The sequence below is a fragment of the Drosophila obscura genome, unplaced genomic scaffold (assembly GCF_018151105.1).
Source record: "Drosophila obscura isolate BZ-5 IFL unplaced genomic scaffold, ASM1815110v1 contig_150, whole genome shotgun sequence".
Taxonomy (NCBI): Eukaryota; Metazoa; Arthropoda; class Insecta; order Diptera; family Drosophilidae; genus Drosophila; species Drosophila obscura.
Window position 1 is genome coordinate 1,272,729 of NW_024542736.1, and position 24,083 is coordinate 1,296,811.

General features: G+C 45.5%; 4 protein-coding genes across 4 annotated transcripts; 2 read left to right on the top strand and 2 right to left on the bottom strand.

Annotated features, from left to right (window-relative positions):
* Positions 1–6,790: 6,790 nt before the first annotated feature.
* On the bottom strand, positions 6,791–8,201 carry LOC111079241 (estradiol 17-beta-dehydrogenase 11). Its single transcript, XM_022374353.2, has 5 exons — positions 7,979–8,201; positions 7,751–7,906; positions 7,510–7,686; positions 7,362–7,434; positions 6,791–7,291 (listed from the first exon to the last, which is right to left on the bottom strand). Exons 1-5 carry the CDS (start codon positions 8,138–8,140, stop codon positions 6,900–6,902), a joined length of 960 nt encoding a protein of 319 aa, XP_022230045.2. The 5' UTR covers positions 8,141–8,201; the 3' UTR covers positions 6,791–6,899.
* Positions 8,202–15,428: 7,227 nt separating this feature from the next.
* LOC111079250 lies at positions 15,429–15,980 on the top strand. The gene has a single exon (XM_022374365.2). The coding sequence runs from the start codon at positions 15,564–15,566 to the stop codon at positions 15,852–15,854; it is 291 nt and encodes a 96-aa protein (XP_022230057.1). The 5' UTR covers positions 15,429–15,563; the 3' UTR covers positions 15,855–15,980.
* A 1,459-nt stretch (positions 15,981–17,439) lies between these two features.
* Positions 17,440–18,391, top strand: LOC111082706. Its single transcript, XM_022378937.2, is given in 2 exon segments — positions 17,440–17,805; positions 17,807–18,391. Coding segments are annotated over 2 exon segments (705 nt in total). The 5' UTR covers positions 17,440–17,490; the 3' UTR covers positions 18,197–18,391.
* On the bottom strand, positions 18,243–22,523 carry LOC111079242 (estradiol 17-beta-dehydrogenase 11). The gene is made up of 7 exons (XM_041591641.1): positions 21,819–22,523; positions 19,416–19,571; positions 19,153–19,329; positions 19,000–19,072; positions 18,765–18,942; positions 18,562–18,687; positions 18,243–18,486 (listed from the first exon to the last, which is right to left on the bottom strand). Exons 1-7 carry the CDS (start codon positions 22,116–22,118, stop codon positions 18,399–18,401), a joined length of 1,098 nt encoding a protein of 365 aa, XP_041447575.1. The 5' UTR covers positions 22,119–22,523; the 3' UTR covers positions 18,243–18,398.
* Positions 22,524–24,083: the final 1,560 nt, after the last annotated feature.

Consider the following 24,083-nt stretch of genomic DNA (forward strand, 5'->3'; position numbering starts at 1 on the left):
CGTATATTTTGTTTAATTTCCCATTTCCATCGCTTTTCCACAAAAGTTTGAGTAACTTCGGTGAGAATTTATGTACGCATCTGGTTTCTAATTTCACTATATGTACTGTATGTTTACATATGCTTCTCCTTTTAATGTACATCTTCATGTGCCTCATTTTCCACCGAGCACTTGACCGTGGCACTGTCTGATATCTTTGCCTCTACGCGCACATTTCCAGCGGTCGACTGCGATGGCAATTGCCGCTGTGTGCCGCTGTCGCTGCTGCTGCTGCCTGCCGATCTTGCCATTGCACCACATGGTGTGCAAGTGTGCTCTTGCCTTCCTTCCACTGCATCGTCATCGTTGCAATGATGCTCTGCTCTTGTGCTACTTGCTGTTGTTGTTGTTGTTGTTTTTGTTGCAGCTAGGCTGTCGAATGTTTTAGCACTATTTTTTATTGCCACATAATTCCCATTTTTTTGCCCCCTCCCATTTTATGTACGTTGGCTTGGCAGGCGGGCGGAAAGTACAGTAAGTACAAGCGAGCGCATGAGCTAAATTTATTAAGGCTCTACAGAAGGGGTGGAGGAGGAGGAGGAGTAGCCGCTACAGAAGAGACAAATAGCACACAGGCAGGCACTCCCTCCCCAACAGGCAAATTGGTCTCTGGAGCGGCAGATCTCTCTCTCTCTCTACCTCTCTCGCTTTTAGGTTATTTTTAGCTCTTAATCCTGAGAGTGTAAGTGGAGTGCCGCCTGCCCGCTAATGCCTGACAATATGTTTTTAATTTGCGCCACAAAAATGCAATTGCGAAACTATTTGCTTGCCCCCGTCCACCACCCCACTCCCAACTGCACTCCTTGTTGTCCTAGGCTCCGGAAAGTGCAGCTGCCAATCCGCCAGTAATTGTAATTGTTGTAATAGTGACATATCCGGAGCATGAATCACCTCCAGCTTCCCATTTCCAGTGCTACCAATATCAATATGAATCACTATACGTTCTAGTTTTTCCCAACCCATCCACAGTGGCCTGTGGGCACTTCATCATTAAATGATGCCATCTTCATTTTCCATATACTCGTAATCTTCATATTTTTTATGTTTTTTGGCAAGCATCACGACTTGGCGCACGTTCGTCGGTATGGCAGCAGCTGCCCCTCGGTCCTCGGTCCTCGGCCTGGGTCTCGGTCTGTGTCTGTTCCTGGGTCTGGGGCCCTCTGCCCCGGTCGCGTCAAGTCAATTCAGAAACGTTTAACACACAATTTTTACCACTTGCGCGTTTGTCATTTTGTGTGAAAGTCGACACACACAAACAAAAAAAATTGGGCTTCTGGCCAAAAAACCGTGTGGCCGCTGCCTTTGTTAGTCGCTCAATTGCGACAACTTACATCATTGTTAAAATTAGTCGATTTTGGCCATTCTTTTTTGTGGCATACTCGCACCAGACCTGTGGTCAGCTCCTGGACTGCGACCGATGCCAATGCGACTTGATGTTTATGGTACTCTATGAAAGCCGATGACGCGCGTTGACTTTTTCTTGGGAAAACACTCAACCATTTCCGCTGTCAAATCCTGCTGTGCCGCCCCTCTGTCGAATATTAATTTTCACAAGATTTAAGGTAATTTGTCTTGGGCGTGGGCAGCACAGCACCGTGCTTCGTGCCTTGCCGTCTCCCAATTTTACGAGTATGATTTTGTCTGAGCAAAAGTTTCAATTTCAATTAAATTGTGGCCGTGAATCACTGCACTGCACTGCACTCTCTTCTCCTTTCTTTTTTTTGATGTTTTTTTGGTGAATGCAATTTCGTTTGAGTGAATTTGTATGAACGTTATTTTTAAAAACTCATCAGATTAATTAGCTGTATAAGCTTTCAACTCCACGAAATGAATGAATGACCCTTGCCATGGCTGGCCACACGAGTGCCTTTACGCAAACATTTCCAATGAAATTCTCATATTTTTTTTTTTTTTTTTTTCTCCTCCCGACTGCAGTTTGCAGACTGCAACAAATACACAACATTAATGGATATACTCGAATGCCGAATGTTTGGTCAACAACATAAGTTCATCACAGAAATGTGGCAGGGGGCGGTGGCACGGACCGCACGTCGAATGACTTTAATGAAAAATCGTAAATAAAATTGCGAAAAAAAAGCGAAAAAAAAAATTGTACTTAATACAATTTATTTGTTGCCAAGTAATGAGACTGTGTGGCGTCGATTTGTTAATGAAATTTTTAACATTATGTTTATCGCTGAAAAATATACATATACATACATATGTATATATACACTTGTGTATATGTGCATGCGACTGGGTTCATAAATTTGTCAATGATTTTCCACTTGACAATGCTGGAAATGGGCGCATTTATTTCCTTCACATTCCCCTTTGACAGGGTCTTGTTTGGTATTGTGATTGGGGGTCGGGGGGCCGTGTCAGATCTAGGGTAATTGTAAGAAAGCAGAAACGAAATGGTTATGGCCTTTTTGTTTATTTCCAATCATAGACATCATCTGGGGGCCCGCTGCTTTGCATGTGATTGGAAAATGTGTTTAAATAAATAAATAAGCAACCAATTGGATTCTGTTGGGTTGAGTTTTACACTAGTACACACTCATTTGTCAAAATAGAATGATGTGTAAACAAAGTCCCTTGATTACCAACATACAGCAGAGAAATCGATGCAGAAAATGGCACCTGATTGAAGAAGGGTGATGCAAGCCCAGAGCAACTATATTGTTAGCTATCAAAATTGTAATGCTGTGATGGCATATACATATGTACATATGTACCTGTTCACAGCATACCTTTAGCTGTGTAAGCCTACGATTCTAGAACAACAACAACTCGTACCATGATGGCTACAACCTTTTGGCACTTGCCTCAAATCTGAAATTGGTATTATTTTTTCAAGAGGTTCTTCGTTCATGTGGCTTCCCCAAAATCCAATTGCCTGAAACACACAAACAAGAAGGCTACAAAAACACTTTCCCCCCGCTTGCTCGCAACTTTGGCAAAATTTCAAAAAATATCTTTGCATTTTCTGTCTGACTGGGGAACTGGCAAAATTTCTCGTCAATTTGTGGAGGTGTTTTTCGAGCATCATCATCAGCATCACAGCTCTGCTGTTTGACTGTTTCCCCATGGATATATCTCATTCAGCAAGTAAATTTGTCAGAGCGTAATTTGATTTTGTTTAGCCAAGAGAAATGAGTGGAGGGAAAACACAGAAATTGTCAATGTTTAATTTGTAATATGAGACGCGCCGGCGCGACATTCAACTTGAACTAGCCTCCGCACATTGCTCTACACTCTCCAATATTCTGTGCCCTCTCTCTCATTTTCCACACACCCCCCCCTCACCCTCTTCACACAGTTTCCTGTCAAAATGTCAAATGATTGCGTTGACATGCATGTCGGAGCAGAGCCGCAGTCGCTATCGGCTCCGTCTACGATTTGGTGCAGCGAAATATGTATGTTTTAGCATAATTCGAATATTCAAAAACGATTTCTGGTTGGATTGTTTGGCTGGTTTCGCTCTCCGAATGTGTCAGTCACTTTGGTTTAGGCGGGCCGGCGGCGGTGGCATTATAATGAGCTGTTGCCGTTGACCTCTTGACATTTTACAACAGCTCGAAAGCCGAAGCCGAACACATGTGGCAGGTTCAAAAGTTGACAGCAAATTGACTGTATTTATAAACATTTTAAAGGCGTCGCACAAAAAAAAAAACGAAGGGAAAGGCAAAGGCAAAGGAGACGATCTGTGGGTAGCATAAAGGGAATCCGAAACAGTTCACGCCCCCCGAATGAATTTTAATATGCAATTTTTATGATTATTGCACCGGGGGGGGACGGGGCATTCGGAGATCCCATCTGCAGCCAGTATTATAATTTTTATGATCGGCCACATTTGTGTGCCCCGAAGGGCGTTTAACGGTGGCATTTTGTCTACTCATTAAACCCCGACATGGACGACATACTAGACGGGACAACAACATCAACCAGTTGACCGGCCCCCAGATCGTTATTTACCGTTTCGTTTTAATTAGTTAAACCAGTGATTTATGCCACCTAGCGAGAGCTAATGCCTAACCAGCTCTCCTCCACTCCCTGCCCCACGTATCTCGTATCGCATTGCAGGACCCTGAAATTTAATGGCCGACTGTCGCACGAGTTTGTGTGTCTGTGTGTGTGTCTGTTTGTGTTTTGCATAGCAAATCAATGGACCATCAAAATTGGTAACGTGCACCTTATCCATGACCATGGCCTGGAATGTTTTTTAATTAGCTTTCACCAGCAAAAACAGTCCACAGTCAACCGTCGACAGTTGCGAGATGCGAAGCCGCAAATCGAAATAGAAAATGTAAATGAAAATTTTGTGAACATCCTGCCAAACAACTCTTCATTAAATTCATTTGGCAGATTGGCAGATTGACAGTTGATATACGCCTTTGATTAGGATTCCCAACTACCAAAACAATGCAGTTCCACTAAGTTTGATTGACTGCTCGACTAGGCAAGTCAGGTCAGGTCTGTCATTTGTGAGTTAATGCAGATTCGAGTGGATATATACAACAGGTAATCCAACTGCTCCCCCGGGGCACCCACGGAGGGCTGTCTGTGATGCATCAACCTTCCCACGCATTTCACATAGCAGCTCATAATTAAGTCGGGGAAGTCGATCGCTGGAGTCGGCAATGAATGCGCATCCCTTCCTTCTCCCAGTGGATGATGCTGTGCCAGAAGCGATAATCAGGCACGGAAATGCCTCGTTTGTCCGCAGACAACTCATCGAAATTAAAAAGTGAGCTCTGCCGCAGCCGCTGCCGTTGGCTCCGCTGGCTCAGTGTCAAAGAAACAGAACAGAACATCAGGGGCGGCGGCACACAGAACTGGGTGTCTCTGACTCCATCAGTTTTGGGGGCAGCACATTTGGGTTTTCAATCAGTCTGCCATTGAGGCGTTCAATGCGACACGTCTGGGGCTTCGATTCCGTTGGGGGTCTCGTCTGTGGGTAGGGGGTGGGGGATCACGCATCATTAACGGCTTTTTAATGGGGAATTATGTTGGCAAGGGCCAGGAAGTAAGTGTTCCCGGGCTAATGCTTTCCCACACAATCGATCCGAATTGCTGACTGAAATATTCTTCTCTCTCCCATACACGAGTATTCAGCTTTTATTTTACAGGTTTTTTTTTTTTTTTCTAAGCTATGCAAAAGGATAAAGTTTTACTCATTTCTTGATGTTGGTTTTTCGCATGTCGCAGCATTATTTTTCCATTTGCAAAAAAGCGTTTCCTTTCTCTGCTGCAATTTATTCTTTTTTATATTATTCTTAATTTTACTAAAATTTTCATGCATATGCTGTGACGAGCGCACAGGCCTCTGCGCCTGTCCTGCCATGGCCTGATGTCCTGGCCTGATGTCCTTGGCTTGCCAGAAACTGAAAAGAAAAAAAAAAACAACAACAACAAAAAGCAGATGCAGCAGGAAAAGAAATTTCGCATAAAAGCAGTTCGTCTCCATTCCCTGTCCTGTTTTATCTGTGTCTCTCTCGCTCTCGCTCTCTCCCTGTCTCTGTCTCTGTCTGTCGTGTACATATCTCTGCCTTTGTATCTGTGTGTGTGTCTCTGCCTGTGTGTGTGTGTGGCTAAAGCATTTCAGGTTGCAGTGATAGCATAAATAAAATAAAAGCGTCCTGGACAGAGAACCCGTGCAGAGCGTGGAGCCAAGGAGCATAAGAAAAGTGCGACGCGTACCAGAGCAGAGCGGGGGAAAATATGCAAGAAATGCAGTGTGTATGTATGTACAATGTCTGTGCTCCCAAAATAAGAAAAATGGGAAAGTCTGCTGCAGCTGCAGCTCCAGCTCTGACTCCATTGCTCCCACTACCACTACCACTACCACTCCCACTGCTGCTTCTCCGCAACGCTGGCAATATTTTTCTTAATGTGTTGCATTAATTCTGCCAACATAAAGATAAAGAAAAGCAACGGCAAAGGCACAGGCAGTCGGGTGGGGGAACTGTCAGGCTCTTTCACTCTGCACAATAGCGAGAGGACAAAAAAAATCTTTTTGGGGGAGGTGGGTGGTAAAAAATCACTTTAACCAAAATAATACAAGTAGTTCTTTCTTCATTCCACTCTTTTTAATGGGCCGCTAGCGCCTGCTCCTCGCCCCCCGCTCGCATTTGACCCTATTACAGAACAATGCGAGCAAGTAGTACAAAAAAAAAAAAAAATAGAAGAAATGTTGCAGGTTTCTGGAACGCGATCCGAAAATGCTGTTCCTAAAACCCTGAATATTCAAATGAAAGCGAACACAAATGAAAATGCAACAGACAAATATTTGTTGTTTGTGTCATGAAATTTTAAAAACCTTTGTAAAGCTTTTTTAATTTTGCAAAATATATAAATCACGCCGCCTCAATGACCTCATAAAAGTTGTATAATGAGATTCAACCGAGATGAAAGAAAAGAGTGTGAAATGGAGAAAAAAAACACAAAAAGAGTCGCAGACAGAGAAAAGCAGCGCAAGAGAGAGAATGGAGAGGAGCAAAACGAGTGCTACGCCTGCTGACAAGTTGATTGCATGTCGCCGCACAATCCTGCCCTGCCGCCCAACTGACAAATGCAGACATCGAGGCACTGTCCAGACACACACACACACACAGGACAAACAGGCGGACACGGACCCGGACGAAGCCCGGATGAAGCTGCAAAATTAAAGCAATGCTGGCTGGCGCTGGCTGACTGGAATTAAATGAAAGAAACACGTGAACCAACCAATCTGTAGATTGTAGACCTGTAGTCCGTAAAATACGTGCCATTTAATCGGTTTTAAACCAAATCTATCCACTACCACCTGTACACTTTACACCTCGTATTTACAGCGCTAAATCAATCGTGAACTCCGCTCAGTTGCGTAGCGCGATGTACTGCTTAAACCTACTGCCAGTACACAGGATCGTCGATCGATCCTGCCAGCTGACGGGCATTAGGGTGATCAGACGATGCAAGAGAGCGGACAGCTCGGGCAGCATTATCTCCCGCTCACCTTTGAGCATACCATCCACAATCCGGCGGGCAGCGCTCTGTGCGCTGATCAGCGGAAACAAATCGGCGATCTTGATCTGATGGGAGAGCTGCACCACATCCTCGTTGGCCTCCAGGAAGGTGGGCATGGCCGTGCACACATGAATATCCCGCTGCTTCTCCAGTGTCAGTTCAATGCGCAGCGCCCGCATGTGAGCCGTCGTGCCGGCCTTGGTGGCGCTATAGGTGGTGTTGTAGGGCATCGGAAACAGTCCTGCAAGCAGTAGAAAGCAGTAGCAAAGCAGTAGCAAAGCAGAGCAAAGCATGCGAACGAACGAACGAACCTGCTAGGGAACTGATGCTCACCAGATAACCTCGGCGCAATGTTTTCATGGTGGGCAGAAAAACCATTTTGGTCTGAAAAGAAAGAGAAAATAATGCTTAACTATAGCGGAGAACTCTCTCTCTCTCTGTCTCTCTGGGAGAACTCACCCAAAAGTGCGCTGCTAGGTTCACATTAATCATTTGCTGCACTTCGGCCGGTTCCGGATCCACAGCGTTGCGGTGCAGCATGATTCCTGCATTGTTTATCAGCACCGTTACTGGCCCCAGATCGCTAACCACTTGGCTGTTTAGCTCAACAAGTTCCAGATAATTGCTTACATCGGCCTTGATTTAAATTAAGTGATTTAATTATATATTATATATAGTTTGATCAAACCCGTTTGCGTACCTTATAGGCCTTGGCACGAACCTTTGCCCTCTCATGGATCTGCTTCACAGTGCTCTCCGCTCCTGTCATATTGATGTCCACAACGGCTATGTGGCAGCCCTTGTCCGCCAGTTCCAGGGCTATGGCTCGGCCCAGGCCATGGCCAGCGCCAGTAACCTATGATGGCCGGAAGCAAACCTCATTGAACTGCCAGCTTTAAACTGGAATTTTGCTGGGCGAAAAACTCACCACAGCTACGTCGCCCACGATGCTTCTGGGAGAGGAGCAGCAGAATAGTTTGCAGAAAAGTTTCCAAAGCAGCGCCGCTGCCACAAGAAGCGGAGTGAGTAACGCAAGGCTTGCCAAAGCGGCAAGAGCTTGCAGCTTCACCTGAGACTTTGCTATCGACATTTTCCGCTGAGCTGGCGAGCGACGACCGGGCTGGGAGAGTTGCGAAAACAATTTGATCGCTCGGCTTGGCCCAAGCGAATATCAGTCAAGAAACGGCATCGACGACGACGACGGCAGCGACTGGCGATGGCAATGGCGCGCAGCACGCGTGAAACTTGTTCAGCGAGCCATTCAATCGACTGCATTCAAGCCATTCCATTCCATTCCATTTCATACCACACTGACCCGGTTAGCAAGTCGAGTTAAAAAAAAAGTTTTTGGCAATTAGCTGAAATGAAACAAAGTGGCTCAATTGCTACGCATCTGTGAACCTCTACGCTTGCCCCAAAAGTGCTTCAAACTCTCAAATGACGAGCCATTTAGAATGTCAGGCAACCCCTTGTAAAAAACGTACACAACAACAACACATTGTCAGCAAATAAATAGAAAATTCACCTCCTGCACAGATGAGACGGCATCAGCCGCAGCAGCGTACGCGGTAAGTAATGTTCAATATGCACAGCAGCAGCAGCAGCAGCCAGACGGCGCCAGAGTCGACTGTTAGATACCCACTAGTCAAATTAGAAATTTAACAGCCATAAACTATATAAATAATAATCGCAAAAATTGTGATAAAATTATTCAAGTGAAAGTAAATAAAAATTGCAGAAATATTCAAAATATTTTTAGCATTAAGATCGGCTTGATCGGTTATTGCTTTCCCTTTTTATGTTGCAGATGATAAACATGTATACAATATGCCCCAAGTAATATACGGCGTATGGCACCAACATTAACAACAGCAGCAGAAGTAGCAGCAGCAGCAGCAGCAATACCCAACAACAACAACATAACAATATACAGCCCATTAGTAATAAATAAAAATCCAACAAAAAGACTACAACCCGCACATGTATGTACCTACATACATATATATTTATGTACATATGTATGTATGTAGATTTCTCTCCTATAGCTAGAGCTCAATAAACACAAAGATGTACAACAAAAACACGCAGAGATGCCAACGAAAAAAAAATGTTCTGATTTTCTGACAATAAAAAGACAAAAAAAAATTGAAAAAGAAAATAGAGAAGAACCCACACCAAAATGGAGCATAGAGACATAGAGGCAGAGCGAGAGCCAAAGGATAAATTGATATTGGGTAAAAGAGAGATGGCAAGTGCCGGAATAAAGTAGTGCCACGGATAGAGTGCGAGTGCCCAAACGGAGTATGGCCAGTGTAGGGAATAGATGGAGCACACAGCACAGTGCAGCGCAGCACAGCACAGCATAGAGTGGAGCGTAGCAGTTGCCGGCTGTGGTTTTTAGTTAAAAATAGCAGAGAGCGAACGACAAAAACGTATAACGTGAAATATGTATATTTCATATTCAGTTTGGGTCCAGGGGATGCCCACAATAAAGGTAGCACGATTTGGGCATACATTTGGTCTGGCAGTGGAAAAAAATGGGGGCTCTGATTTAAATTATATTGAAGGGCATTCAAGAGTCGATGCTAACAAACGTTTAAACGTTTTACACTTTCAATCTCCTCCTTCCCCTCTCTCTCGCTCACTCTTTCTCTTCTGCTTGGGTAAAATAGCATTTTAATAGAGTTTTAGTCCCACAAAGGTGGTGCACGATTTTCCCCTCCCTCCCATCACTTGCACCAACCACATTTCCACTTGCGACACTTTTTGTATCAATTTATTGCACTTGACGCACTCGAGGGCATGTGTCGATCGCTGCCTGACTATAAGGCGTTCCGTTCCGTCTTTTTGCCCTCAGCTTAATGCAAAGCAATATAAATTCAGAGCAGAAAGAGCTTATTGAAGGTTGCAGCTTTGGATACTCTTGCATTTTTATTTATTAATATTTATGTCCAAGTGTGTATAATATATATTTAAATATATATGTAAATGTTCCTACATAATGTACATATTATTTTATTTATTAGTTAAATATAAAATAAATATATAGGCATATAAATATGTTTTAGTCTTTCCACATATCGATGTACACCGTTTAGTAAATTTTTGCGATAATTTTCATTCATAGAATTCCAAAGTAATCCCAAGCCACTCTTTTGCATGACTTCTGTGCGTGGCAAACATCTAGTTAAAAGTAAGGCCACCCTCTTGAAGCATATAATTACGCAGCCGCCAACTCGCACTCCACAGCCATATGGAGGCATGGCATTTTGCCCACTGCTATATCTTTATGCATTTTTTGGCGCAATTATCTGACTGACAATTTGTTCCTTGGGCTGCGCTGTCTGTGTGTGCTCCCGTGAAGAATTTTCCGCATTTCTTTTATTTTCGATTGGCGCTGCGCTACACGTGATGCAATTTTATATTTATTTTAGCGAATGCTCCGTCACTTCTTTTTTTTTTTGTTTTTTTTTTAATGTGGCCAAAATCGGGTCAAACTTTGTGCACGTGGTGCCGCTTGGCAGGCGCTTTTTTATTTGTTTTTTTTTTGTTCCTGTGACGATTCGATTTTGATGATTTATGTGCGCAACGTCTGCGTATGCAAATGGAGGAGCAGCACATGGCTGACACTCCCCCCGTCCGACCGCCTTATCGGGAGTCGAAAGCTATAAAGATACATGCCGTGCTGGCGGCACCACTTCACTGTGTGACCCCCTTAATTGTCAAAACTCTGTGCCACTCAGAGCTGCACTGCTGCCGGTGGCTCGACAACAGGCACTTCAGCCTCAAAGGGCCCTAGAAGAACGAACACTGGCGGCGGGCGAAGAGCGCAGTGGAGTGGAGTGGAGTGGAGAAAAAAATGCAGCAAAGTACTTAAGGTAAAGGATTAGTGCTGGTTAAAACCTGAACACCGAACACCGAACTTTTCCCACGGCAAAGGGGATATGGAGCAGGAGCAGAGGCAGGACAGGGTCCCCGTCTGACAGAAAGTGAAAAGTGTTGAGCGAAGTTGGAGTGGCTCAAACGCGTTAATCTTGATGGCTTCTCCATTTTTTTCCATTATTTCTGTAATATTTCACATTAGCATGTACCGGGTAGGCAAAGGGTCGGGGGGATGAGAGAGCAAAGTCGTGGCAGGGCGAGGCAATTTCTCAAGGCAACTGTCAACACCAAATTTCAAGTGCTACTGCGGCAAACAGGACCTAATGAGCCAGCCACTGGCTGGCGGCGGCAGCATCCCATTTTGATTATTATCCTGGAACATGTGTTGTTCCCGTTGAGACAAAGAGAGGAAAACAATGTAGTAAAATTAAGTAAATAAATTAGCTGGTCGTGTAATGCGTAAGGATGCTCCAGGATCGAACAACATTTTGCCATACGACACCGCTAGCTACGGGTATGAGTACGCGTATGTAGTAGCTGTCTGAAGGATCTGTGGCACAGCTACTGCATCTCCATTTCGTATGTGTTTGTTTAGGTGCAAGGATAACAGTTTCTCACGCCTGCCAGGAGCAGCAGCAGCAGCAGCAACCACTTGACTCTGACTCTGACAGTTGCATGTCATAATTTAACAGTTGGAAATGCGTGGCAGGTTGCCAGGATAATCAAATTGCAGCTCCCGATCCTGATCCTGCTCCTGCTCCTATTTTTCCCCTTGTTTATTTTAGCTGTGGCTGCGGCTTTTCCCCCGCTCTCTGCTATTTTTCCCTTAGTTTTTTTTATGGTTTTTTTTTTTGTAAGATTTCTGTGCGCCTTGGGGTTAAGGGAAAATCCTTATTGACATATTTATGCACGGTTCAAGCAACCAAATGGAAATTTTTGGCGTCGCATGGTTCGTTGGCCGTGCCCGTGCGTGGGTGAGGGCGTGGGCGTGGCCGCGTCCTAATGGGCAACACATGTGTCTCTGTGCGTCCTAGGTGAATGAATTGATGAACCCGCCTCTCGCAGACAATTTCTTGGGTGCAGCCTGTGGATGGATACCAATTTTTCGTATGGGAATTATCTAAGGAAAATACGTTACATTTGTGAGTGCCAACATGCCAACACCTGTGGCGGCTATCAGTCCTTAGTTGCAGCTTAATTCCTGTAATTAATTGTGCATGCCACAGACAGAACAGAACAGGGCAGAGCAGAGCAGGACAGAGCAGCACAGTGGCAGGGCACAATGGTGCACGGCATTAAGTGAGCATGCAAACGATGCGTCAACGATGGGGCTCAACTCGACACGGACACGGAGCAGAAGCCGGAGCCGGAGCAGAAGCCGGAGAGGTAACGCTTTTATTTACCCAACAAACACTTGTAATTGTATGCCGGTGTGCGACAGAGATGGTCACAGGCCGGAGACAGCAGAGCCACAATTAAAAGCGAAAGGATAAACACAAATATGTGAGCGACACAAAAGGGGGGCCGAGGCTGGGACTGGGGCTGACTCCTGCCCTGGAGTGGCAAAGACAAAGGCGACACAGCCCAAGCCCAATCCCAGACGCCAGTCCCAAACACAACGTTAACAAGAGCAACTGACGGACGGACGGACGAACGGACGGACAGGCAGAAGGATGGCATTAAATAATTGCTCATACACGAGGAGTGCTACGCACAAAAGCAGTTTTAGAGCAGAAACAACTGAGGCAAAAAATTGTCAAGCACGTGCCTCCCTCTCTCTCTCTCTCTCTCTCTCTCTCTCTCTCCGTCTATTCGCCGTAGCCTTGTGCCCCCCTCGCACCCTCTCCACTGTCGCTCTCTGTCTGCTCTTCTTTTGTGTCTTGGTGTGTGAAAACTAGTTAACAGCTTTTATTTACTTGGCAAACAGACTGAACCGTTGTAAAACAACAAATACTTAAGCCGCAGGCTATAAGCATAACAGCACACACACACACACACTCCCATGGCTGCCCACTCAGACTCACACACTCACACACACTCACACACACTCACTCAAAATGTAAAGCCTGGCCAAAATACTCACATTGTCCACGGCCTGGAGTGGCCAAGTCGGGTCACGGGTCAGGCGCTGTGGATGAGCTGCCGCACAGAATAAAGATGATGATGGTCGGAGTGGGGTGGTAGGGGTAGGGGTAGGCAAACGTGCAACTGACTACTGGGCGGTCCGCTTTGGACATTTCATAGCCCAAGTGAAAAGTTGGAAAACAATAACAGCCAACGATGCACTGTCCGGCCAACAACAGAGGAGTCATGTCCAGGCAGGACACACACAGCCAGCCCAAATGGGGGGCGAAACGATCTCGAAGCCGTGACAAAGTTTATGAACTTTATTTAAGAGTATGTAGAGCAGCAATGCCAGACCGTCGCCTCGCCTCGCCTCTCCTCTCTCCACTCCGCAGCTGGCCAAGACGAGGACGAGAACTTCGGGTACGTGGCCCTTGCACACCATAAATGAAATGCCTTCATTTGGCCAAAACAATGTAAAAACCAAACGCAGTAGCAGCAGCATCAAGCTGATGACGAAAACAGAGCCAGTGATGGAGTTAAAGGAGGCAGCAGAAGCAGGGCAAGGATAGCTGCTAGGGCCGAGCCCCGAGAAGCCCCCAGTTCCAGTGGAATATAGCAGAACTAAGGTACGATTGCTCACAGAAAGATGACACAGGAAATGCTAGTTTTTCTGTGTGGCTAAGATCTTTTCAATTTCTAAGTAAAAGGTTTTAAAATTGCCCACAAACAAACGATGCAAACGAAGCGGCGCTTTCAACTAATAACGAGGCACACAATTGTGGGGCAGATCTTAAAATGCATACACGATTTTGCTGCAACAAAAGGAAAGACAGCAACAAGTGTGTAAGGCCTACAAGGTTCCTACATTTTCGGCCTTAAATTGTGCGGAAAATGCAATAACGAAGCCGATGACAATCTCAAGCACAGGCCCAAGCAAAATCAAACAACAAAAGCTTAAGGATGTGAGGAGAGTGAAAAATGCAAGCATACATAAGAGACAACGTCACACAACAAAAGCCTCCTTAATGACAATAATAACAGATTTGAGAGTAAGCCACAAAAGAAAACGTCAGGACGTCAGGAGTCGCAATGGACGGACCAAGCAGGCCGGTTAATGGTTGTGTGTGTGTGTGTGTGTGTGGCAGGAAGTGTGCACTTGAGACATTTTGAAGCCGTTGGAGTGGACATTCTTGTTGCAGTCACTTTCAATGAAAATTAATTAAGTTGAACACGACAGAGTCAGCCAAGAGACAGCCCAAAAGTTGGTCTACCGTTGCACCGAGCGAGCTGGCCAACAGGCACCTGAGCCTGTTAATGACAGGAAGAAACCGGAATCATAGGGCAAGCCACAAGCAAAAAGCCATTTGCTTTTAATTCAAAGTTAATTGCGGCAACTAGCTCTTGTGGCAAGTTCTGTGCCACTCCATCTCCACTCCGGCAGCTCTGCCGCAGTATGGGGCCAAAAACAAACAAAAAAAAAATTGATTTTCACTTCGGTTGCACGCCGTATATTTATTTATAGTTTTGGATTGTCATTTTCCACACCATCCACGATACGATGAATGCTTCATTTTCTATATGGAGTACGGAGCGGCTGTGGAGTAAATAAAAATGCATAAATATTCTATTTTGAGTTGACATTTTGACAAGTGAATATGAATATTGCAAGCGCAGCGCACCGATTTATAATTGTTGTGTATGAATAATGGGCAGTGGCATTTTGTAAATGGATTTAATGTAATCAACGATTTAAGCGTTTTGTAATGGTTGCTCATTTTCAAACAAAACATAATATAATGGTGCTGAAATCAGGTATGACAACTATCAGATACCCTCTGAGGAGAGTTCTCTACTGTCTGACCTAAATTCGAAATGTTAGCATTGGATTTAAGGAGCATTATATTTATTATAGTATTTACCATCATAAAGTAAGTTGGACCGTTAGTTAATTTCCATGTACCTAGTTCCTGTAAGTCGTTCTGCAACTAATTCAACATAACTCAACAGAACTTGGACAATCAAACTTATACTGGTACAGGCTGTTCAGGCTGCTCTTCTTTAAATTAAATACTATGCTATATTGTATAATGGAACTGAAGGTATAAAAACACTTGACACTTGATATTAAGTTGAATAATTCTTTGCATCGTTCTTCCAACAGGTGCCAATAAATCCCTGCAAGAAAAACACGATTAAAAAGCGGCTAAGCCGTCTGTTATCTTTACTAAGTGCAGAGAGAGGGACAGAGAGAGACCGAGAAATTTGTATCCATAGACTAACTGCAGAGCCCATCAGTAGAGCAGATATATATATTTTTTTAAATTTAAAATTAACTAGAAAAGCGCAGCAGAAGCTAAAGCCAATTTTTTATTAACAGCTTTAAATATTTCCCATTGTTTTTTTTTTAAATCAAAGTGAATGGAATTTGCTTTACACTTCAGTTTAGCACACTGTAAAAATAACATCCAAATTATGCAGTCAGCATAGCAAAAATTGTGTATTAAATCAATAGCAGTTTCCATTTGCATAGTCGAGAGTTTGTGGCCAGCGCTAAAGACCCCCAAATGGACCGCAGGGAAGACAACGGGCAGTCGTACGAGTTGCAGCGGCACAGAAACCGAGAACTTAATGCCAGCGTTGACGCTTTGGTGATCCTCAGAAGGAACACGGAACGCATTATGGACAGTGTCATTCTGAATCTGGATGCGCTGAATAGAGCGCTGGATCATCTGGAGGAGCGTACAGATCGCGTACTCGCCCAGCTGCGACAGTATATACAGTCCATGGACGATCTGGATGAGTCGAATACGGCGCGCTGGCATGGTGGATACGGCGATCCAGATGCCACAATTTAGACAGCGGCAGCTCGCCGCCAACAACTCGACTGCAAATATTGAAAATACAAAAAATTCATCAACATCGAATTGAACATGAAGCTGGAAAATAAAATCTTTGCGGGGGCACAAAGACACAACCAAAAACCAGAAGGGCTGGGCTGGGGTTGGGGGGGGCAAATACACAGAAGAAGATCCATAAAAATGCTCGACAGTTTGTTTGTTTTTTATGTGAATTGTAACCCTAGCATACAAATAATTAGTGTGCTATTTTTATGGATCGGATCGGGTTAGAGTGGAAGCCACCGCTGCCGCTGCCGCTACTGCGCATGCGCATGGTGAATGCTGCAGGTGCTGGGGGTCTTCTTCCATGCACACTCGTACATAATTGTAATTAGAATTTCTGACTTTCTGAGATATTCCCTCTCTCATTCTGTCTCTCTGTCTGTTTGTACGAGTGCGAGTATTTGTTGTTCTTGGCGCACATGTTGCCTTTGTCTTTGGAGTTGCCTTTGGAGTTGCAGTTTGCATTTGAAAATTTCAACGTGCACTTAATCACTTGAGATGCATTGCTGCAACATATGGGGGGGGTCCTTTGACGTTGCTTCTGGTCTCCGGATCGCTGGGGTTTTTTTTGTGTTCGGGATAACCTGTTACATCGTGGCCCAATCGTATCTCATATCGCGCATCTGACTAAAGATGAATCGAAAAATATGCCACAACATGGCTGTGGCGTTCTGGCACTCGACTGCGTTTAATTAACAATTAATAATATTTTAATTTGCGCACGATTGGCGCTGCCATTGGCCGTTGACAGCAGCGAATATTATGTTAATGACAGTCGGGTAGCTGGGAATTGGATAATGCCCACAGATCCCAGCCATTTGCCCTGGTAATTCTTCATTAATCATCAGCGTAAAAAAGGCAGAGCGGAGCAGTGAAAATCCGGCTGAAAATCGAGCGACACCAAACCTAATTGCAAGTTATGAATATCTCATCGAATATTAAATCGCTTAACTCCCAACAGCCATGTACTACGCATGTATATATGTATATATATATGGATGGATGGATGTGCTGCTGCTGATGCTGCTGCTGCATCCACAAGCTGATGATGGGGATGGCGATGATGGCGATGATGATGTGAATGAATGAGTATGGTCTGTGTGGCCGTGTGGCTGACTGTTTGGCCCTGGGCGGAAGTGGCGACACTTAATTGTGTATTGAGTGCGTTTTCAATTTTATTGAGCTGTGTGCACGCCGCCCGTGTGCACTGTACTATTATGAAGTATTGCGGTTTGCTCATTAAAATCTCTCTCTCTCTCTCTCTCTCTCTGTGTGTTTGTGTGTGTTATCTGCTGGAAAGTATGCTATGGAAATCTGTTGGGGAGGAGAAACATAAATGAGTGGCGCGTAACCTGACATCGTCGAGTCGGTGGCTGTCGGGGCTGTCGGGGCTGTCGGGGGCGCGCCTCACCTGCAAACTCCCAAACTCATCAACATTATCTCAGAAAATTATCACGTAATATTCCAGGCTACAAGGCTAGGTTTCTTATCAGTTGGTCACATGCAAAAATATATTCCGACAGCCACTATCTACAGGCAGCCGCACAGCAGCCAGTCTTGGGAAACAATCGAAGCAAATCGGTCGCACAAAATGGCAGCGAAAAGCAATATCTTCTGGCTCCACATTGGAGCGCTGCTCACCTTCACGGGCCATCGAACTTTGGCCCTGGACTTTGAGGAGTGCGCCAGTGCCCCGCAGCTGGGTGTGTATGTGGCCAGCCACACCAACTGCTCCAAGTATATTTACTGCGCCGGCGCGGGCTCCTTTGAGGCCGAGTGCCTCGGTGAGCACTACTACGACGACATCCTGGAGCGCTGCGTGGATCGTGCGCTGGTGAAGCGATGTCAGGCAAAGGCCTTGGATGTGGATGTGGATTTGGCAGGCAACACAACCGAATCGCCAACGAATCAGGCGAATATTTACGGATTTGATAGTGAACACAGCGACATCACCACAACCGCTGGCCATAACGCTGCGATTGCTGCACAATGCTGGGCCCTGTTATCCCTATATGGTGTGCTACGAGGGCGCGGGCCTGGCCAAGACCTGCACACCCGCCCAGCTGGTGTCGTGCGCTCAGCGGCAGCCGGCCAGAGCCATAAGCAGCTGCCTCACCGGTGTCTATGGCTTCATGCCGCATCCGCGCAATTGCGCCTACTTCTACTACTGCTCCAATGGCTACAAGATCATCCATCGCTGTCCCCTGAACTACAGCTGGAACTACGAGCAGCGCTCCTGTGTGCAGAGATCACAGCAAAAGTGCTACAGTCAGACGCTGAGACTGCGCAAGCAATAGATGCCCGTGCAACATGGTTGGCTGCCACATTAAATAGATTTCAAAATAGATTTACTTTAAGTTTAAAGTTTAGAGTTAGTATAAATAGCTAAACGTGTACTCCATCTCTACAATTAAAAATTAAACAGCTGCAAATGCCGGGCAACATTCGAGAGCTTGTCCATGTAAATGCTGATATGTCCCCTTCCTGCCTTTGCTTCCTTTACTTCCAGTAGAACAGGTGGGAGCTGCGCACATCGAAATGATAGAAACGCAGCAGCATATAATCCTGCCACTTGGTGGGCAAAAGTCTACGAAAACAGAATGTAAAATGAAAATGAAAATTAAAATTGCTGCTGCTGTTAATTCAATTCAATTATTATTACCTGAGCAGCCAAACACTGAGTGCAAAGATTTTTGGCACATACACCATGCGCTCATTGAGCAGCACACCCTTCACAATCTTCGCCGCCACGTAGGGTGTGGGCAGGCCCGGATAACTGCTCGCAATGCTATGTGGGAGAGAGAGAGAGAGTGAGTGCCTTGAATTCGTTATGCACACAGCTGGATTGGGGGCCAGCAGTTTTACCCGGCATCGCTGAGCAGCGGCAAATCGCCGCTGGTGCGCATCAGATAGGCATTCGCCACTGTGGTGCGGACATAGTCGCAGTCCGAGAGACGCAGCTCAGCGCGCAGGGCGGCCATGAAGCCCTCAATGCCATATTTGGTGGCCGTATAGATGCCAGCGCCCGGCAACGGAACCAAACCTGTACAATTAAAGGAGAGGTCATGGGAGTAGGAGTAGGAGGAGGAGTGGCACTTACCCGCCAGGGCATTCACTGCCACCAGGTGGCCGGACTTGCGTGTTATCATTTTGGGCAGAAACTCCTTTGTGGTCTGCAGAGCAAAAACCAATGCACATTAAATGAAGATAGACAGAAAAGAAAATGGGGAAAACGGAAACACACACACACCACCATAATGTAGGAGCCCAAATTCAGCTGCAGAATTGTATCAATTTCGTCGCTCTTCAGCGATGGCGTTGAGGTCATTGGCATCAGGGAGGCATTATTGACCAGTATATCGACCGGGCCCAGCTCCTTCTCCACTTTGGCGGCCATCAGCTGCAGTTCACGCGGCGAGGAGACATCGTTCTGTAAATGGCAAAAAGTTATGGCCAGTTATCAGCTATCCTCTATCCTCTGGAAAGCCATTTAGCCAAATTTTAGTGTTAACTCACCTTGTAGGCCTTGGCCACGCAACGGGGTATCTTGGTGAGCAGCTCCACGGTCTCGTAGCAGCCCTTGGAGTTGACATCGACGACAGCCACCTTGCAGCCGCGACGGGCCAGCTCCATGCAGATCTCGCGACCCAGGCCGCTGCCCCCACCAGTCACCTGGCAGATTAAAACGCATTTAACTCTAATTATACTCGTACCGTACACAGATTAATTGCCTTAATTTGCAAACAATCAACTTAAGCTAATGTGGCTTTGCATTGAACAAAAAGCAACCCTCCAACCGCTCCAAACCATTCCATTTAATGTCAATTATGTGAACAACAGGCACAGAGAGCAGCGACTTGAGCAGCAGTATTACTCATACGCTCCATGGGCCTGGGCCGAACCCTCTCTCTCTATCCACGGGCACATACAATTGAGTGACTTTTGACCGTAATTAAAGCGAACTGTGACCTCAGCTACCCGTTGGGGGTGCGACCAATGCAATGCACGCTGCCACACAGCTCACATTCAGCCACAACTCAAAGTTTTGGCACGTTCGTGAACATATGTGTGGGGGAAAATAAAACACAGAGAGACAAACTAGACCAGAAGATACCTCGACAAAAAAAAAGAACACACCGAAAAACTAGACTAACAGATACGTGGAATTAAATTAATTAAATTAAATTAAATTAAATTACAATTAGTAGTAAAAGATAAAGCAGCGCTGTTAAGGGTGCTCGTATATAGATACATATGTGTGATGGATGATACTAGAGCCTACATGAGCCTAGCCTCATGGCTGTAACGAGGCTGATCAGATAGATACATAGATCGATCACGCACACCCCAAAAGCTGCCTTCTTTTAATATTGGAGCTGCGTACAAGTGCTCGCACCTGAGCTTCCAAAGCCATTGCTTGTGCCGACATACCCTTCTACCCTTCTGCCCCAGGGTATGCCAACAAAAAATCATCGAAAAACGAAAAATAACAGCCACCGCGCAGCGCGCACCTGGCAACGCAGTTGCGACGCTGCGCAGTTGTTTTGTTGATTATTCTATTCCTAAGGAATTTCAATATCATATGCAAATTAACAACAGCAGCAATAGCAGTAGGTAGGCACATAGCTATCTGTCAGTATCAGTATCGGTATTTGTAACTGTATCTGTATGGGGTTGTATCTCAACAACACGCATCTGATAGATACGCCGCTTGCCGCTTGGAGCGAGCATCTCTCGCTGGTTCCAGTGTTTTTTGTTTACATGCAAGATCGACTGCAAACGTCATCGATTTGAACTGAAAACAAAAGTGAAGTTCCTGAGGTTTGCATTTTTTTTTGTATTTTACTTTTGCCTTTTCTTGTTATAAATAGCGACACACAAAACCAGTTTGTGGTTTTCACAGTGGCGTAGCCAGTGGGGGGTAGCTCTCAGCGCTCCCAAAACCAAAAAAAAGCAAAACTCTCAAAAACAATGAAGTCGCAGCAAAAGGTATCTTTGAATGTTAATCTGCTAATTGGGCTGTTTCTCACAGTTAAGTGCCTGCCCCGCGCCCCTGTCACCATCATACTGTATCTGTATCTGGGAGAACGATCGAACAGTCGGAGACTCAAAGCAAAACCCAAGCTGCAATGACTCACAAAGTTATGGCCAGCACACGCCCACACCACACCACACACGCCACAAAAGCTGGCAGACAAGAATGGCATGCTAATGGCCATTTTAATTTACTTATATATAAATTTGATCAGGTTCTTCTTCAGTTGCCCGCACACTTGACCTTGTAACCCCCGCCAATTGACTTTTCATAATGATTCAAAACCAAAGTAACGCCGTCTGCCAGCAGCCATTGGGCTGGCCAGCCCATGTGTAATATGTGATTAATAGAGCGCGATACGATGCCACAAAGTGTTTCGAAATTCAATTAGAGATATTCTTAGATATACAATATGTACAATGGGTTCGGTTTACATTGAATATGATGTCAGATAGAAAAGATAGCTGACCAAAGAGCACCTTTAATAAGCAGTTGAAAAGGAAAACAATCCACAAACATAAACATAAACAGTTGGCCAAGCCAACACGGCCTGGTACCAGACGCGTAAACATTGACTCAAATAACATGGAGCAGCCAAGAGCCAAGAGGCAGCCAACCGATCGTGCCGCACCCAGCTCAGATAACTCGGAGACATTCCATTCCGACAGTGCCGCGAAAGAAGTGGTGGAAAGGTGGGTGGGTGCAAGCAGCCACTGGAAAAGGAAAGTGCGTGACGTTTCATCTATGGCTGGCTGGCTGGTTGGTTGGTTGGGGTTCATAGCTGACTATTGATATCTGACAGTTCCAACGACAACCCAACGACGAGCATTATTAATGGGCCAGCCATGGTGTCTAAGTGAAGCTGCAGCTTCAGTCGCACTTACCAGCGCCACTTTGCCGCTCACATCCTTCTCCTTGAGGCCCAGCGCAAACAGATAGTCCAGCAGATGCTTCAGTCCCACGGCGAGCAGTATCAGCGGCAGCAGCACCAGGAAGAAGATAATTTTCAGATTAAAGATGGCTCGGGTGGTCTCATCGTTGCGACGCGCCTGCGAGGCTGCCGTGGTAGCCGTGGCAGGCGTGCCAGGCGTGGGCGTGGCCGAAGATGAGGGCACTGTGGCAGGTCCAGGCGGTGCCGTGATGGTTGTACGCGTTACAGTCGTTGTGGTAGCCATTTCCACCATTTTTATATACAGTCGTCAGTTGCACTTAACAATGTTATTTAATTACACGTTTATTTACAGCCAAGAAAGCAGCTGAAGCGAACCCACACTCGGATATTTTCGCGGTCAAAAACAAAAATATGGCACAGCTTGTGGGTTGTTCAGGGGTGTGGGGATCTCTATTTTGCTTGGTTGTATTTTTTTTGTTTGTTTTCTCGCCAGCTCCACAGTTCCAACGTAACGTGCCAGCGGAGAGAAGATCGGACAATGCACTGAGTGAGCACCAACACGACAAACGACAAACGACAACGCCAACGCCAAAGCCAACAACCGAATGCGAACGCCAAAGTACGCCGCCTCGACACTGGCCCGGCCCGGGCCCGGGCCCGTTGCTTGTCAAGCTTTCGACTCTTTCTCCCACGAGTGAAGATCGCTTTTGGCTCGAGAGCAGCGCCGCCGTTTGCTTGATATCTGGTTTTTGGGATCTACATCTACAACTCGTACGAACTGCACATTCGAGTGGGCAGTGCCACTCTTTTGAGTGGAATGGAACGAACATTTAGCATGGAGTGGAGTCGAGTGGAGTGGCGTGGAGTGGAGTTGCTGCCTGCAGTCTTCGTTTCACCTGACTTTCTGTTTTTGTTTGCCCACACAGTGGGCATGGCTCTGCCTATGTTGGCAGATAATTCGGTGTAAATCTCTGCCTGGTTTATCTGGCCCTTTATCTGGGCATCGCATCGTAAACTTGAGGCATACGATAAGCAACAGATTCCATGCCCAAAATAAAGTATATCTGCGCAACTGTAAGCTTTACTGCCAGGAAGTCGAAATGAGATTTTGATAAGACATTATTTTTTTTTTTTAAATATCCGTCTTAGATGGCCTTTAAGTCTTCTAATGAATCACCAAAGTTCCATCGAAATCTTAGCTTTTTTTGGGTAAGTTTAGCTAATCTGTTGTTTATCTTGAGAGCTGGGATCACTTAGAAAAATTACCATCAATTCACATTCATAGATCTATGTAGCTCTATCCGTACATCAACTAAAAAGCTTTCTTGTATTTCCCTTTTATCCTTTTATGCCATGTATTATAGTTTTTCCTTCAGGCAATCCTGTAAACATTCCAACAAGACTTTGATAATTTTCGTAAAATCATTAACTCTCGCCCACTGTATCAAAACTTTCCAACTGTCAACATTTTGCCAGCAGCCAATCGAAACAAAACTCAAATATTTAATTGGTTAACTAAGGTGAGTGCGTCGCCAAAGACGAGTCTCTCTCCCACTCTCCCACTCTCCCGCTCAAACGAGAAACGAGAGAGAGAGACTTTGAGCAGTTTATCGTTTCGACCCATTTTCATGCGGCCAATGCCAAAACTGTCGAAAACTGGTAAGGTGTCCGCCGAGGTTATTGTAAGTGGAAAAGGAAAGGCACCCAAATGGAAGCCGATACATCCGCTATGCCTGGCTTATGGTCATGGATAAGAAGGCAACGACAAACGGCATTTGAACATAGTATCATGTGCCCTGCCCTAGGTCAATGAACAGCACCAGCAGCAGCAACAGCAGCACCAACAGCAACAGCAGTCGGTGGGCTGGTTGTGGCGTAAACATTCAGTTGCCGCATGTGGCAAAAGCTAAAGTCGCCTGCAGCTGCGGCATAGTGTCAACATCTGTTGTTTTTTTTTATATATATTTTCATTTTTTTGCATCCTCACGCACATGTGCAACTTTGGCGTGGGCAAAATGCAACGCATGCGCTATTTAACGTAGCGTTTTTTTTTTATTTTTTAATAAGCATAGAACTAAAACCAAAGATGCGCAGCTACGAGCATGCGTATAAATAAAATGTGTGCTTAAATGCAGCAGAACAATTTGCAGCCTAGCTGCGGCCTGAGTCTGAGATAGAACACTGCGGAGCAATGACCGCACCACACAAGCCACATATGTCACAGAGCCAGAGCCCACAGAGCCATAGCATGCGCGAT

Coding starts and splice junctions, on each gene's coding strand:
- LOC111079241 (XM_022374353.2), bottom strand. CDS start 8,140: ATGTCGATAGCAAAGTCTCAGGTGAAGCTGCAAGCTCTTGCCGCTTTG. Junction 7,687..7,750: donor TTCGTGCCAAGGCCTATAAG/GTACGCAAACGG, acceptor ATTTAAATCAAG/GCCGATGTAAGCAATTATCT. Junction 7,435..7,509: donor ACCTAGCAGCGCACTTTTGG/GTGAGTTCTCCC, acceptor CTTTCTTTTCAG/ACCAAAATGGTTTTTCTGCC.
- LOC111079250 (XM_022374365.2), top strand. CDS start 15,564: ATGGACCGCAGGGAAGACAACGGGCAGTCGTACGAGTTGCAGCGGCAC.
- LOC111079242 (XM_041591641.1), bottom strand. CDS start 22,118: ATGGTGGAAATGGCTACCACAACGACTGTAACGCGTACAACCATCACG. Junction 19,572..21,818: donor TGAGCGGCAAAGTGGCGCTG/GTAAGTGCGACT, acceptor TTAATCTGCCAG/GTGACTGGTGGGGGCAGCGG. Junction 18,487..18,561: donor CTCAGTGTTTGGCTGCTCAG/GTAATAATAATT, acceptor CTGTTTTCGTAG/ACTTTTGCCCACCAAGTGGC.